Here is a 15530-nt window from a genome sequence, read left to right as displayed (position 1 = left end):
CAATTGTCACGACCCAAATTATTGAGCCGAGACCGGCACTAGGGAATGGGAGTGTTAGCTCCGAAACCCGTAGCAATCCTAAAAGCACTAACAAGTTTTCGCATTTAAAAGTATAATATTATATATAAAACATCTTCGGAAAACTCTTTTAAAATAATATACTTATAGATATTGAAACATTATATTAGAGTTTACATTTAGAATTAACTATTTGAAATCAAATCATAAGTTTTCTATTGACGCCTACTGACTACTGCAGCTCTAGGAATTCATACTTGTGCAAGTCCAACGACTTCTGGCACAATGGGGATGGTTTGTTTAATCCGACTCCAGCTACCTGCAAACATCAGAGTGAGGGGTCAGTATTTGGGAAAATACTGAGTGAGTTTGCAAGTTACTAATGGCATTATCAAAATATAGCGTCATACGCTTAATACGTTTATAAATTCATGATATAAGCAAATAATAAACATTCTTAATTTCAAAGTGTGAGTCCAACTCACTAGATATGGGGACTCCAGACTACACCCTAGCCGAGTGCTCTCTCGTGTCGAATCTTAAAGTGTGAGTCCAACTCACTGGTGGGTCCAACCCACTAGTGGGTCCAACCCACAGGTGGGTCCAACCCACTAAATACGGGGTTCAGATTACACCGTAACCGAGTTCACCCTCGTATCGTATTCGTATTATATCATGGGTCAATATATTAAATCTTTAATCACAAAGTGAGACACTCTAGACTGACTCAATACTGGTGGTCACAAAGCCTAATGATGCCCAACAAATAGTTAATTCCTTTGCATCGCATACTAGATTCATGCGTTTAAAGCAACGAATAAAACATCATTCGTACAAGCAAATCAATCAAACATAGTAATATCCTATACGAGCAAGTTATATAGATACGATGTATTTAATAATAATATTCATAATATAAAAAAATAACTTTTATAATAATAATACGCAAAAGTAAATTTGCCACTCACAGTGACCGCTATCCAAAACTGCATTATCGTCACCCGAACGCGTAGGCTCCGTGCATCGTTTGATCTCATAGCTACTTCAGCTCATTAGCCTGATAGCTCGTCGATACGTCAGTTACTTAGTCGAGTTACCTGTACGTTTAATCCATAAACGCAGGCTTATATCAGAATCCTAAGTTATAAACTTAGGTTAATATACTCGTAGTTCAAATACGACTCTTAACTTTAACAGTATTCTAATACTTAGTCGAGATATTCGTTATATCTCTTATTCATTGATTTTTAAACTTAGGTTCCTTATATCTCGAAACCCTAATCGAACACATTATGTTCAATGTCTAAATTGCTCGTTTTCGGAGTCCGTAATTCACTTTTAATGTCCGGCGTACTTGAAGTCGGAAATCTAGATCGAAACGGGGAAAAAATTGCCCAAACAGGCACGATTGCTGGCTGTGCGAGCGCCCGGAGTGTCCCGTGCATACACACGGCCCACTGTGCATTCGCATACCAGCTGGTATGCGTTCGCACACCGTGTGCGTCCGCACACTACGGTGTGCGTTCGCACATCCGCATCAGCCCCCCGAAAAACCATTTTCCGGGCGCTTCGCCGCTCGCCGACACTCCCGACATGCTCCCACTCCATTTTAACATATAATCCAATCTAAATCTCACCAAAAACGACTATAGAAACGCGATTACGATTCGTTTAATTCGTTAAAACAAAATAACCCTTATTTACTAATTCTCCCAACAAAAACATCAAGCTTACCTTGATTTGAATCTTAACGGTAATAGAGAATCGAATTCTGACCGAATCGATATAAAGAACGCTCGATTTGGGCGCGAAACGGCGAAACGGCGGCGGAACGAAATCGATCGCAACTTTCTTTTTCTTTCATCTGTTCATCGCATGGATCCTTCTGATCCTTTCCTTAATCTTAAGGAAAAATATATATATTTTGGTTAATTACTCACTTTAATCTTTCAATTCTTTAACTCAAACCATTTTTCTTTTAAACTTTCCATGTTAACCAAATGGTTAAATTACCCTTTTTATACGTATTATTTATATCCAAATAAATAATACTAACTCAAGGTTATTATTTTCCGTCAATAATCTTTTACTTACTATTCTCGGGACTTAATTGGCTAATTTATGTTTTGGCCCTTACACTTTTCAAAAATTGCAATTTAGCCCAAAACGCATCCGCGCCCAAATTTTAAAAGGTCTCCGATTGACCCGAAACTTTTACCACATATACTATAAAATATTTCGCGACCTTGGTGAAATAATTTTCATTTCGAGATTTATTTGGTTAAATTACCACTTTAGTCCCTGAACTCTTAGTTGGAGACTTTTCTTGACATTTTTCTTTTAATTTAAATTCCAACTTTAGAATTGGAATATGATATTAAATTCCTTTAATTTCTTGAAAATTATTTCCGATAACGCCACCCTGGCGAATCAGAACTGGACACATGGTCCAATTAAATACTTAAATATTTTGGGGTATTACACGTTTTAAACGTTTGGATAAGTTTCGAAACGTTTTAAACGCTTGGTGTGAATCGCTAAAAAGGTGAAACTTTTTGATTTGTTTCGTAACGCTTTAAACGTTGGTATTTATTTTCGTAACGTTTTATACGTTTGATTTAAATCGCTAAAAAGGTGAAACGTTAGGATTTCTTTTGTAACGTTTTAAACGTTTAGATTTGTTTTCGTAACATTTTAAACGTTTGGCATAAATCTCTCAAAAGTTGAAACGTTAGGATTAGTTTCGTAACGTTTTAATCGTTTGGCTAAAATTGTTAAACAAGTGAAACGTTAGGATTTGTTTTGTAACGTTTGAAGCGTTTGCATTTGTTTCGTAACATTTTAAACGTTTGGCTTAAATTGTTCAAAAGGTAAAACGTTAGGATTTGTTGTGTAATGTTTTAAACGTTTGCCTTAAATCTCTAAATAGGTGAAACATTAGGATTTATTCCGTAAAGTTTTAAACGTTTGGATTTGTTTCGTAATGTTTTAAATGTTTGGCTTAAATCACTAAAAAGGTAAAACATTAAGATTTGTTTCATAACGTTTTAAATGTTTGGCTTAAATCTCTAAAAAGGTGAAACGTTAAGATTTGTTTCGTTACGTTTTAAACGTTTGGATAAGTTTCGTAACGTTTTGAACGTTTGGCTTAAATCGCTAAAAAAAGTGAAACGTTTGGATTTGTTTCATAACGTTTAAAACATTTGGATTTGTTATTGAAACGTTTTAAACGTTTGGTTTAAATCGCTAAAAAGGTGAAATGTTAGGATTTGTTTCCTAATGTTTTAAACGTTTGGCTTAAATTTCTAAAAAGCTGAAACATAAGGATTTGTTTCGTAACGTTTTAAACGTTTGGATTTTTTTATATCATTTTAACATTTGGCTTAAATCGCTAAAAAGGTGAAACATTAAGATTTTTTTCGTAATGTTTTAATGGTTTTGCTTAAATTGCTAAAAAGGAGAACCGTTAGGATTTGTTTTGTAACGTTTTAAACGTTTGAATTAGTTTCGTAACATTATAAACATTAGGCTTATATCGCGAAAAAAGGTGACAAGTTTGGATTTGCTTCGTAACGTTTTAAACGTTTGGATTTGTTTTCGCAACTTTTAAATATTTGTCTTAAATCGCTAAAAAGGTGAAATGTTAGGATTTTTTTCATTACGTTTTATACATTCGAAATTGTTTCGTAACGTTTTAAACGTTTAGATTTGTTTCGTAATATTTTAAACGTTTAACTTAAATCGCTAAAAAGGTGAAACGTTATGATTTGTTTGGTAATGTTTTAAACGTTTGGATTTGTTTCGTAACGTTTTAAATGTTTGGCTTAAATCGCTAATAAGGTGAAACGTTAAGATTCGTCTCGTAACGTTTTAAACGTTTGGCTTAAATATCTAAAAGGTGAAACGATTCGATTTGTTTCTTAACGTTTTAACGTTTGGATAAGTTCAGTAACGTTTAAAAACGGTTGGCTTAAATTGCTAAAAAAGTAAATTGTTTGGATTTGTTTCGTAGCGTTTTAAATGTTTAGATTTGTTTTTGTTACGTTTTAATAGTTTGGCTTAAATCACTAAAAAGATAAAACGTTAGGATTTGTTTGGTAACGTTTTAAACGTTTGGATTGCTAAAAAGGTGAAACGTTAGAATTTATTTCGTAACGTTTTATACGTTTGGATTTGTTTCGTAACGTTTTATACGTTTGGATTTGTTTCGTAACGTTTCAAACGTTTGGCTTAAATCGATAAAAAGGTGAAACGTTAAGATTTGTTTCGTAACGTTTTAAACGTTTGGCTTAAATCGCTAAAAAGGTGAAACGTTAGGATTTGTTTCGTAACATTTTAAACGTTTTGCTTAAATCGCTAAAAAGGGAAAACGTTAGCATTTGTTTAGTAACATTTTAAATGTTTTAATTTGTTTCGTTACGTTTTAAACATTTGGCTTAAATAGCGAAAAACGTGAAACGTCAGGATTTGTTTCGCAACGTTTTAAATGTTTGAATTTGTTTCGTAACGTTTTAAACGTTTGACTTAAATCTCTAAAAAGGTGAAACGTTAAGATTTTTTTCGTAACGTTTTAAAAGTTTGACTTAAATCTCTAAAAAGGTGAAACGTTAAGATTTGTTTCCTAACGTTTTAAACGTTTTGATAAGTTTTATAACGTTTTAAACGTTTGGCTTAAATCGCTAAAAGGGCGAAACGTTTGGATTTGTTTCGTAACTTTTAAACGTTTGCATTAGTTGTTTTAACGTTTGGCTTAAATCGCTAAAAAGGTGAAACGTTAAGATTTGTTATGTAACGTTTTAAACATTTGGCTTAAATCGCTAAAAAGGTGAAACGTTTGAATTTGTTTCATAACGTTTTAAACTTTTGGATTTGTTTTGTAATGATTTAAGCGTTTGGCTTAAATTGCTAAAAAGGTGAAAATTTAAGATTTGTTTCGTAACATTTTAAACGTTTGGCTTAAATCACTAAAAAGGTAAAACATTTTTGGATTTGTTTTGTAACGTTCTAAACGTTTGGATAAGTTTCGTAACGTTTTAAATGTTTGGCTTGAATCGCTTAAAAGGTGAAACGTTAGGATTTGTTTCATAATGTTTTAAACGTTTGGATTAAATTGCGAAAAAGGTGAAACGTACGGTTTTGTTTCGTAACGTTTTAACCGTTTGGATTTGTTTTCGTAACGTTTTAAATGTTTGGTTTAAATTGCTAAAAAGGTGAAACGTTAGGATTTGTTTTATAACGCTTTAAACGTTTAGCTTAAATCGCTAAAAAGGAGAAACGTTAGAATTTGTTTCTTAACCTTTTAAACGTTTGGATTAGATTATGATTTGTTTCGCTAAAAATGTGAAACACTTGGATTTTTTTCGTAACGTTTTAAAAGTTTGGATTTGTTTTCGTAACGTTTTAATCGTTTCGCTTAAATCGCTAAAAAGGTTAAATGTTATGATTTGTTTTGAAACGTTTTAAACGTTTGTATTTGTTTCGTAATGTTTTATACGTTCAACTTAAATAGCTAAAAAGGTGAATCATTTGAATATATTTTTGTAACATTTTAAACGTTTGGCTTAAATCGCTAAAAAGGTCAAACGTTAGGATTTTTTTCTTAACGTTTAAAACATTTAGCTTAAATCGCTAAAAAGGTGAAACTTTTGGATTTGTTTCGCAACATTGAAATGTTTGGATTTGTTTTGTAACGTTTTTAATTGTTTGACTTAAATTGCTAAAATGTTTAAATTTTTGGATTTGTTTCATAATGTTTTAAATGTTTGGATTTATTTCGAAATGTTTTATATGTTTGGATTTGTTTCATAACGTTTTAAACGTTTGGAATTGTTTAAAAGTTTGGATTAATTTGCTAAAAAGGTAAGATGTTAGGTTTTAATTCGTAACGTTTTAATCGTTTGGCTTTCTTTCGTACCGTTTTAAACGTTTTTATTAGTTTCGTAACATTTTAAAAGTTTGGCTTAAATGGCTAAAAAGGTCAAACGGTAGGATTTGTTTTTTAACATTTTAAACGTTTGGCTTAAATCGCTAAAAAGGTGAAACGTTAGGATTTGTTTCGTAACGTTTTAAATGTTTGGATTTTTTTGTAACGTTTTAATTGTTTGGCTTAAATCGCTAAAAAGGTTAAACGTTTGAATTTGTTTCTTAATATTTTAAATGTTTGGATTTGTTTCGTAACGTTTGAAACATTTGGATTTATTTCGTAACGTTTTAAATGTTTGGATTTGTTTCGTAACGTATTAAACGTTTGGCTTAAATCGCTAAAAAGCTGAAACGTTAGGATTTGTTTCGTAACATTTGAAATGTTTGTCTTAAATCGGTAAAAAAAGAGGAAATGTTTAGATTAGTTTCGTATCCTTTAAAGGGTTAAATACTTTGCAGGTCACTGAACTTTCATTTTATTTCAAAAAGGTTACTGAACTTTCATTTATTTCAAAAAGGTTACTGAACTTTGTTTTTCTTTACAACGGGAGGTTTGTTAATGATTTCCGTCGATCAGAATCCTAAGTGGAAAATTTTATAAAGATTATGCTCCACCTAAATTCCACATAGGATTAAAAATGACAACTCATTATTTTCTAAACCCACTAAAACAATCACGTGATAAAATTCCAAAAATCAAAATCTTAAACCCTAATTTTTCTCCCTCTCACACTCAACTCTCATATCTGGTTCTCTCCTTTTTTTCTTTTTCATTTTTCCCATTCCTCATCTGTTCTATACTCCACATTTTTCGATCTCTGCATTCTTCTACTGTATTCTTGTATCTCTCCGCTTCATTAAAAGGTTGTTGATGGAATTTGAAAGTGTAACTCCAAAGTGTAGATGCGGAGATGAAAACGTCTTGGACTGAGACAAATCCAGGGAAAAATGTTTTTTTGGTTGTAATAAGCATGGAGTTGGTTATTTTGAATTTATTTTTTAGATTGTTAATTTTATGGAGACGAAATATTTAATAAACACTATTAGATTTTTTTAGATTTCAGATAGCAAGGTGTTGTAATTTTTTTTGTTAGTACGATCCCCCAATGTCGAGTAGAGTAAGGAATGTGATCGTTGGACTACTTCGGAAAGAAAAAGAAAAATATGGAAATGGACACTGATTGTTGCTGTTTTTATTTTTGGTTATGAGATAGGATAATGGGGTTGTGGCTGTGCAAATTAAAATGGTTATGGCTATGCAAATTGGAAGTTTAGTGTTTATGTTGTTGTATCTATGTAGAAAAGATACATTTATGTTAGGTGAATTAAGATTTTTCATATTATGGATTATAATTATGTGAATGAATCAAGTTTTAATTTGCTCTATCATAGTTCACTTTGAGCTCTACTTTTTCTACAATTCACATTGCTCTGTTATAGTTTATATTCAGTCCTGTTACAATTAACATTAGACCAACTATATTATGCAATTAATTTTCAAACCACCATAATTTTCAAGCCAACACAAGAAGCCAAATATTTAAAGCCAAAAAGTTGTCCAAATTTATATTAAATAAGGCAAATGCTTTAAAAAAGCTACAATATTATAATAATAATAATAATAGTTTTAAAAAAACGTCTGATTCCTAAATAAGACAAAAAGATATATGGAATCCAAGGACCATGTGCAGGCTTGAATGCATCATCAATGTGGAGAGTTTAGTATTGTTTAGCTACTCTCATAACCACACATACCAAAAAGTTGAAATAATGCTTAAAGTTTTCTACTACTACTACTATCCCCTAATCCAGGTGGAACCCAAAACTTCTTCTTCTTTGCTGGAGGAGGCTTTGTTGCTGCTTGGTGTAGAGGAGTTGTGAAGTCTCTGGTCAAAGCTTTTCTTCCTAAGACACAAGCCTTTACTGAAATTTGAGTTGTTTTTAATGTTGGTGATGCTTTAGACTTAGACTTAGTCAACTGAGATGTAGATAAAGATGCACCCGGAAAAAGATTGTCGCTGCCGAATGAAGCTATGGTTAAATGGTGTAGTTCTTCCAAGCTTTTTGTTTGCATTTGAAGTGGCTCATCTTCTTGTGCAGTAGTTGCTTCTAGAGTTGCTGGTGAAGGAATAATCGGAGTTGCGGCAGTTCCTTCGCATGGTATCGTCAAGGCAATAGCCCGAGCTAAACCTGCTTGTGAAGCCTCAGCCATAGCCGGAGGTGATGTAGTTTTGGACTTAAGAATAAAAATAATAAGTCAAAATAATTTCAAAGGTATTCAACCACCTATAAATAAGAAAATACATCCTTTTATTGAATAACAAATGTTCAAACCATAATGTTCAATAACTAAATGTTTGATTATCTGAGCTTTTTTTTTTGGAACAATATGCATCATGCTACATGTTTAACTAAATATATGTGTTAACTAAATATGTTTTAACTAAATATATGTTTAACTAATTGTGTTACCTGGTTTGACTCCATTTGTGTTGTTTTAATAATTGGTGGAGATGTTGTATCTGGTGAAGTAGTCATAATCAGAGTCAATGCAGTCGCTTGTGTTGCTTGAGTATTCTGATAAAATGTAAAAACTCATAAGCCATAACTGAAGTCACAATAAACAGAGATATTAATCTAAACACAAACTTAAATTTTAAATATCACCTGCTTTTTACACGATCTTTTGTTATGGCCTACTAGACCACATTCAGAACATGTGACTTTCATTCCCTTCCTAGTTATTCTTCCATCAGTTATTATACCTTGTTTGAGACCCTTTTGACTTCCATTGACAACCTCATCTGCTTCTTTCCTTCGCATCATTGTTTTCCTGCCCCTCCTATTGTTGACAGGCTTGGGTGAAATTATTTGAGATTGATCACTTTTAGGCCATAATTCCTTGCCATTAATGGGGTTTAGGATATGACTATAAATTTTGATATAAGTCGACACTCGATAGCAGCCACTAATGTAATTTTCATGATTACCATTATTATGCTTAATGGCTGCTACGACATGAAAACAAGGCAATCCCATCAATTCCCATCTTCTACAAGCACAAGTTCTTTCTTTTGTATCCACTTCATATTGTCCATCATATCCATATACCTGATACTTATCTCCCCCAGGCCAATCAATCGAATAAGACCAGCTTATTTGTCTCGACTTCTCAACTTTTTTCATGATTTTAGGACAGTAAACCAAATTAGACTTCAACATTGAATCTCTTTTCTTTTGAATCCTTTTCATTAATTGGCATCTAATCATTTCATTCATGGTAATGATTCCTTTTGTCCTAGCTTCGAGAATTACATTGTTGAAACTTTCACACAAATTATTCAAAAGCATGTCACACTTATACAAATCTCTAAAATGTGACCTGGTCCAATGTTCAGGTTTGATACCATGTAGATAAGCATATGCACCAGGATATAATTCTTTGATATTTTTCAATGCTGCCTGAAAACCTACTTTATGACTAGCTCTTGCTGCCTTCCACAAAGCATCCTTAAGTTCCTTACTCTTAAATGTTTGTTTAAAGTTTGAGTGTATGTGTCTCACACAATATCTATGCTCAGCGTGAGGAAAAAGAGACTCAAGGGCAGGTATTAAACCCTAAATATGCAAAAAAATAAAAATAAAAATTAAGGAATGAGACATAATGAGTAACACATTAAATAAATTAACAAATAAAAGTACAAATTTATTAGAAAACACATACCTTTTTCCGGTCACTCATAAATGCCCAACCATAACTATTCCCAATATCCAGGTCATCAGCTAAAAGTTCAAGAAACCAACTCCAGTTTTCCTTATTCTCCTTATCGACCACATCCCATGCTATTGGATAGATGCAGTCATTTGCATCTATTCCTACAGCTGATAACAATTGGCCTCCATAAATTCCTTTTAACCAACATCTGTCAATAGATATCACAGGTCTGCATCCGTCCTTGAATCCAGCTTTCAATGGTCCAAGGCATATGTACATACCACAAAATACTATGTTGTTTAATTTGAACATGATTGTCGAGCCCGGATGAGTTCTGATTAACTCAAGTTTGTAATCATATAGCCTACCATATTGCTCCTTCTCATCGCCATTAATTTTCAACAAGGCTATTTGTTTAGCTCTTAATGCCCTCACAGTGTTTATTTTAGCCTCTTGATTGGTCTTTACAGCTTGGATAATCCCAGCTAATTTCCAGGATGGATCTGCCCTAAACTGCTCCATATAAGTCTCAGCAATCCATTTTGGACTGAGATGTCTGATGTTGTGATCTTTTGTGCAACTGTGCTCAAATATACCAGATTTAATTTGGACCGTGGACTTGTCTTTATTCATCAATGATGCCCATATATAAAATGGACAGTCCTTTTTGCAGTAAGCCTTGCACCTCCCTCTTGTATTGGGTCTTAACTTCATTACATATCTGTTTTTGATTCCATAATTCCTGACCATGTCTTTGAACTGGTTGAAGTTGCCAAATTGCATCCCAACTTGAAAGCTAGGATTCCTCATGTCTTCTTCTTCATGGAATTCAGGTCATTTAGGTTCCTCAAAATCTGCCTCATTTTCATCTGACTCACAACAAGATCTTAAATCCTCATTATCATCATAATCAGACGCATTTCCTTCTATCTCTTCAATAAGATTGTCACACCCTAAATTCTTGTGAAAATTTGCATCATCAATATCTATTTCCTCATTCCCAATGAAACTGTAATCCGAGTCATATAACTCACTTTCATTATCATCGCCCACTTCTTTTGTTTTCACTATCTCGACTTCGATGTTAGCAATATCCTGTTTTCGTATGCTATTACGATGGGTTTTATTTACTGCTCCATTCAGATATGCAGTGTCATCCACAACCAACTCCCTAACAAAATGCACATTCACAGTCCTTTCATATTGACTAAGAGCAGTACGAGACATTGCTAAAACTTCAGCATCAGTTTTAATTTCTACCATATCCCTATCACTGTCAAGTGGTTTCCAAAAAATTTTGTATACATCTATTTTTGAAAGTCCTAAATCTTTACCCATTTTCAATTCTGGAAATTTCATCCTCAGTACAACAATCAATATAACCAAGAATCTCATTTTCATTACCAACAACAGAACCGATGTGCACTTTATGGACCTAAATTGAGAAAAATTTAGAGTTCGGGACTGCAAGACAAACAAAAATAAAGACTATAAATAAAAAGAGTGAACACCATTTTTTGATTGGTTCAAATCACAAAGCAAAATAGAGTATGAGAGGATTTCACTTACAGTAGTATGGCTTAGGATGACCTGCAAATCTACAAGTCCATTCGAACTCCATATTTTGTTAGTTACCCAACTTCCAAAAGGAAGCAAGCCAACAACAAGAAATTGATATCGCGAAACAACGGCGTGGAGTAGCAGATACGACGGCGAGAATCAGATAATGGCAGACGATGACTAACAACAATGGCGAGCAGTAGGGGAACGATTTTTTGTTGACATTGTTTGAGGGGTACACTACGTAAAGAAAAGAACGAAGATGAAGAAGAGGAACAGACGTGAGTTTATGTAATTTTCATTTTAGGGTTTTAGTGGGTTTAGAAAAAAATGAGTTGTCATTTTTAATCCTATGTGGAATTTAGGTGGGGCATAATCTTTTTGAAATTTTCCACTTAGGATTCTGACCGCCGGAAATCATTAACAAAACTCCCGTTGTAAAGAAAAACAAAGTTCAATAACCTTTTTGAAATAAATGAAAGTTAAGTAACCTTTTTGAAATAAAATGAAAGTTCAGTGACCTGCAAAGTATTTAACCCCCTTTTAAACGTTTGGATTTGTTTCGTAACGTTTTAAATGTTTGGCTTATATAGCAAATAAGGTGAAACGTAAGGATTTGTTTCGTAATGTTTGAAACTTTTGCATTTGTTTCATAACGTTTTAAACGTTTGGCTTAAATCGCATAAAAGATTAAACATTAAAATGTTCTTCGTAACGTTTTAATCTTTTGGATTTGTTTCGTAAAGTTTTAAATGTTTGGTTTATATCGTTAAAAAGGTTAAACGTTTGGATTTGTTTCGTAATATTTTTAACGTGTGGATTTTTTTTCATAACGTTCCAAACGTTTGGCTTAAATCGCTAAAAAGGAGAAATGTTAGGATTTGTTTCGTAACGTTTTAAACGTTTGGCTTAAATTACTAAAAAGGTAAAACGTTAGGATTTATTTTCATAACGTTCCAAACGTTTGGCTTAAATCAGTAAAAAGGAGAAACGTTAGGATTTGTTTCGTAATGTTTTAAACGTTTGGATTTGTTTTATAACGTTATAAACGTTTGGATTTGTTTCATAATATTTTAAGCGTTTGGCTTAAATAGCTAGAAAGATTAAACGTTAGGATTTGTTTTGTAACGTTTTAAATGCTGGCATTTGTTTCGTAACGTTTTAAACGTTTGGCTCAGATCGCTAAAAAGGTGAAACAGAAAGATTTGTTCCGTAACGTTTTAAACGTTTGGCTTAAATCGCTAAAAAGGTGAAATGTTAGGATTTGTTTTGTAACGTTTTAAATGTTTTGATTTGTTCGCAATGTTTCAAACGTTTGGCTTAAATCGCTAAAATGGTGGAACGTTAAAATTTATTTCTTAACGTTTTAAACGTTTAGCTTAAATTGAGAAAAAGGTGAACCGTTAGGATTTGTTTCGTAACGTTGTAAACGTTTGGATTAGTATCGTAACATTTTAAACGTTTGCATAAGTTTCGTAACGTTTTAACTGTTTGGCATAAATAGCAAAAAAGGTGAAACATTTTGATTTGTTTTGTAACTTTATAAACGTTTGCATTTGTTTTGTAACATTTTAAACGTTTGGCTAAAATCGCTAAAAAGGTGAAACGTTAAGATTTGTTTCGTAACGTTTCAAACGTTTGGCTTAAATCTCTAAAAAGGTGAAACGTTAAGATTTGCTTTGTAATGTTTTAAACGTTTGGATTTGTTTCGTACCGTTTTAAACGTTTGGATTAAATCGCTAAAAAGGTGAAACGTTAAAGATTTGTTTCGTAACGTTATAAATGTTTGGCTTATATCGCTAAAAAGGTTAAACGTTTAGATTTGTTTCATAGCGTTTTAAAAGTTTAGCTTAAATTGCTCAAAAGGTGAAACGTTAAGATTTGTTTCATAGCGTTTTAAAAGTTTGGCTGAAATCGCTAAGAATGTAAAATGTTAGAATTTGTTTCGTAAAGTTTTAAACATTTGGATAAGTTTCGTAACGTTTTTAATGTTTGGCTTAAATGTCTAAAAAGGTGAAACGTGTGGATTTGTTTCGTAACATTTTAAACGTTTGGATTTGTTTTCATAACGTTTTAAACGTATATCTTAAATCGCTAAAAAGGTGAAACGTTAGGATTTGTTTCGTAACATTTTAAATGATTGGCTTAAATTGCTAAAAAGGTGAAACGTTAGGATTTTTTTATTAGCGTTTTAAACGTTTGGATTTATTTCGCTACGTTTTAAACGTTTGGCTTAAATCGCTAAAAAGGTGAAACATTAAGATCTGTAACGTTATAAACGTTTGGCTTAAATCGCTAAAAAGGTGAAATGTTAAGATTTATTTCGTAACTTTTAAACGTTTGGCTTAAATCGCTAAAAAGGTGAAACATTTGGATTTGTTTTGTAACATTTTAAACGTTTGGATAAGATTCGTAACGTTTTATATGTTTGGCTTGAATCGCTAAAATGGTGAAACGTTTGAATTTGTTTCGTAACATTTTAAACGTTTGGATTTATTTTCGTAACGTTTTAAACGTTTGGCTTAAATCGCTAAAAAGGTGAAACATTAGGATTTGTTTCGTAACGTCTTAAACGTTTGGCTTAAATTGCTAAAAAAATGTGAAACGTTAGGATTTGTTTCTTAACGTTTTAAACGTTTGGATTTGTGTCATAAAGTTTTAAACGTTTGCCTTAAATCGCTAAAAAGATGAAACATTAAGATTTGTTTCGTACCGTTTTAGACGTTTGTCTTAAATTGCTAAAAAGGAGAAACGTTAGGATTTGTTTTGTAACCTTTTAAACGTTTGGATTAGATTAAGAACGTTTTAAACGTTTGGCTCAAATCGCTAAAAATGTGAAACATTTGGATCTGTTTCGTAACGTTTTAAATATTTGGATTTGTTTTCGTAACGTTTTAAACGTTTGAATTTGTTTCTTAACATTTTATACGTTTGGATTTGTATCCAAACGTTTTAAAAGTTCAACTTAAATAGCTAAAAAGGTGAATCGTTTGAATATATTCTTATAACGTTTTAAACGTTTGGCTTAAATCACTAAAAAGGTCAAACGTTAGGATTTTTTCTTAACGTTTAAAACATTTAGCTTAAATCACTAAAAAGGTGAAACATTAGGATTTTTTTGGCAACATTAAAATGTTTGGATTTGTTTCGTAATGTTTTAATTGTTTGGCTTAAATCGCTAAAACGGTTAAACGTTTGGATTTGTTTCACAATGTTTTAAATGTTTGGATTTGTTTTGAAAGGTTTTAAGCGTTTGGATTTGTGTTGTAACGTTTTAAACGTTTGGAATTGTTTGTAACGTATTAAACGTTTGGATTAATTTGCTAAAAAGGTAAGATGTTAGGATTTAATTCGTAACGTTTTAATCGTTTGGATTTCTTTCGTACCGTTTTAAACGTTTAATTGGTTTCGTAATGTTTTAATAGTTTGGCTTAAATGGCTAAAAAGGTCAAACGGTAGGATTTGTTTTTTAACATTTTAAACGTTTAGTTTAAATCGCTAAAATGGTGAAACGTTAGGATTTATTTGGTAGCGTTTTAAATGTTTGGAATTTTTTTGTAACGTTTTAATTGTTTGGTTTAAATCGCTAAAAAGGTTAAACGTTTGGATTTGTTTCGTAATGTTTTAAATGTTTGGATTTGTTTCGTAACGTTTTAAACATTTGGATTTTTTTCAGAACGTTTTAAATGTTTGGATTTGTTTTGTAACGTATTAAACATTTGGCTTAATTCACTGAAAAGGTGAAACGTTAGAATTTGTTTCGTAACGTTTTAAACGTTTGTCTTAAATTGCTAAAAAGAGAAAGCGTTTAGATTAGTTTCGTAACGTTTTAAACGTTTGTCTTAAATTGCTAAAAAGAGAAAACGTTTAGATTAGTTTCGTATCCTTTTAAACGTTTGTATTTGTTTCGTAACATTTTAAACGTTTGGCTTAAATAGCAAACACGCTGAAACGTAAGGTTTTGTTTCATAACGTTTGAAACTTTTGCATTTGTTTCATAACGTTTTCAACATTTGGCATAAATCGCTTAAAAGGTGAAACGTTAAAATTATTTTCATAACGTTTTAAACTTTTGGATTTGTTTCGTAAAGTTTTAAACGTTTGGCTTATATCGCTAAAAAGGGGAAACGTTTGGATTTGTTTCATAATGGTTTAAACGTCTGGATTTGTTTTTGAAATGTTTGAAACGTTTGGCTTAAATCGCTAAAAAGGAGAAACGCTAGGATTTGTTTCGTAACGTTTTAAACGTTTGGCTTAAATTGCTAAAATGGTGAAACATTAGGATTTGTTTCGTAACGTTTTAAACGTTTGGCTT

The 15530-nt window shown here is 32.1% G+C and overlaps 1 protein-coding gene across 1 annotated transcript; it reads right to left on the bottom strand.

The window, feature by feature from the left end:
• Positions 1-7583: 7583 nt before the first annotated feature.
• Positions 7584-11468, bottom strand: LOC126655018 (uncharacterized). The gene is made up of 5 exons (XM_050349021.1): positions 11225-11468; positions 9665-11119; positions 8608-9558; positions 8413-8517; positions 7584-8176 (listed from the first exon to the last, which is right to left on the bottom strand). Exons 2-5 carry the CDS (start codon positions 10463-10465, stop codon positions 7715-7717), a joined length of 2319 nt encoding a protein of 772 aa, XP_050204978.1. The 5' UTR covers positions 10466-11119; positions 11225-11468; the 3' UTR covers positions 7584-7714.
• Between the last annotated feature and the right edge of the window lie 4062 nt (positions 11469-15530).

This window comes from Mercurialis annua, linkage group LG7, assembly GCF_937616625.2.
Source record: "Mercurialis annua linkage group LG7, ddMerAnnu1.2, whole genome shotgun sequence".
Taxonomy (NCBI): domain Eukaryota; kingdom Viridiplantae; phylum Streptophyta; class Magnoliopsida; order Malpighiales; family Euphorbiaceae; genus Mercurialis; species Mercurialis annua.
Note: the sequence above shows the minus strand (reverse complement) of the source record. Positions and strands in the feature narration are given on the sequence as shown.

What these genes read in the sequence shown, in the direction of transcription:
- LOC126655018 (XM_050349021.1), bottom strand. Translation starts at nt 10,465, where the DNA reads ATGAGGAATCCTAGCTTTCAAGTTGGGATGCAATTTGGCAACTTCAAC. An exon ending in AAAGATCGTGTAAAAAGCAG is followed by an intron (nt 8,518 to 8,607) that starts GTGATATTTAAA and finishes ACATTTTATCAG; the next exon opens with AATACTCAAGCAACACAAGC. An exon ending in CACAAATGGAGTCAAACCAG is followed by an intron (nt 8,177 to 8,412) that starts GTAACACAATTA and finishes TTTATTCTTAAG; the next exon opens with TCCAAAACTACATCACCTCC.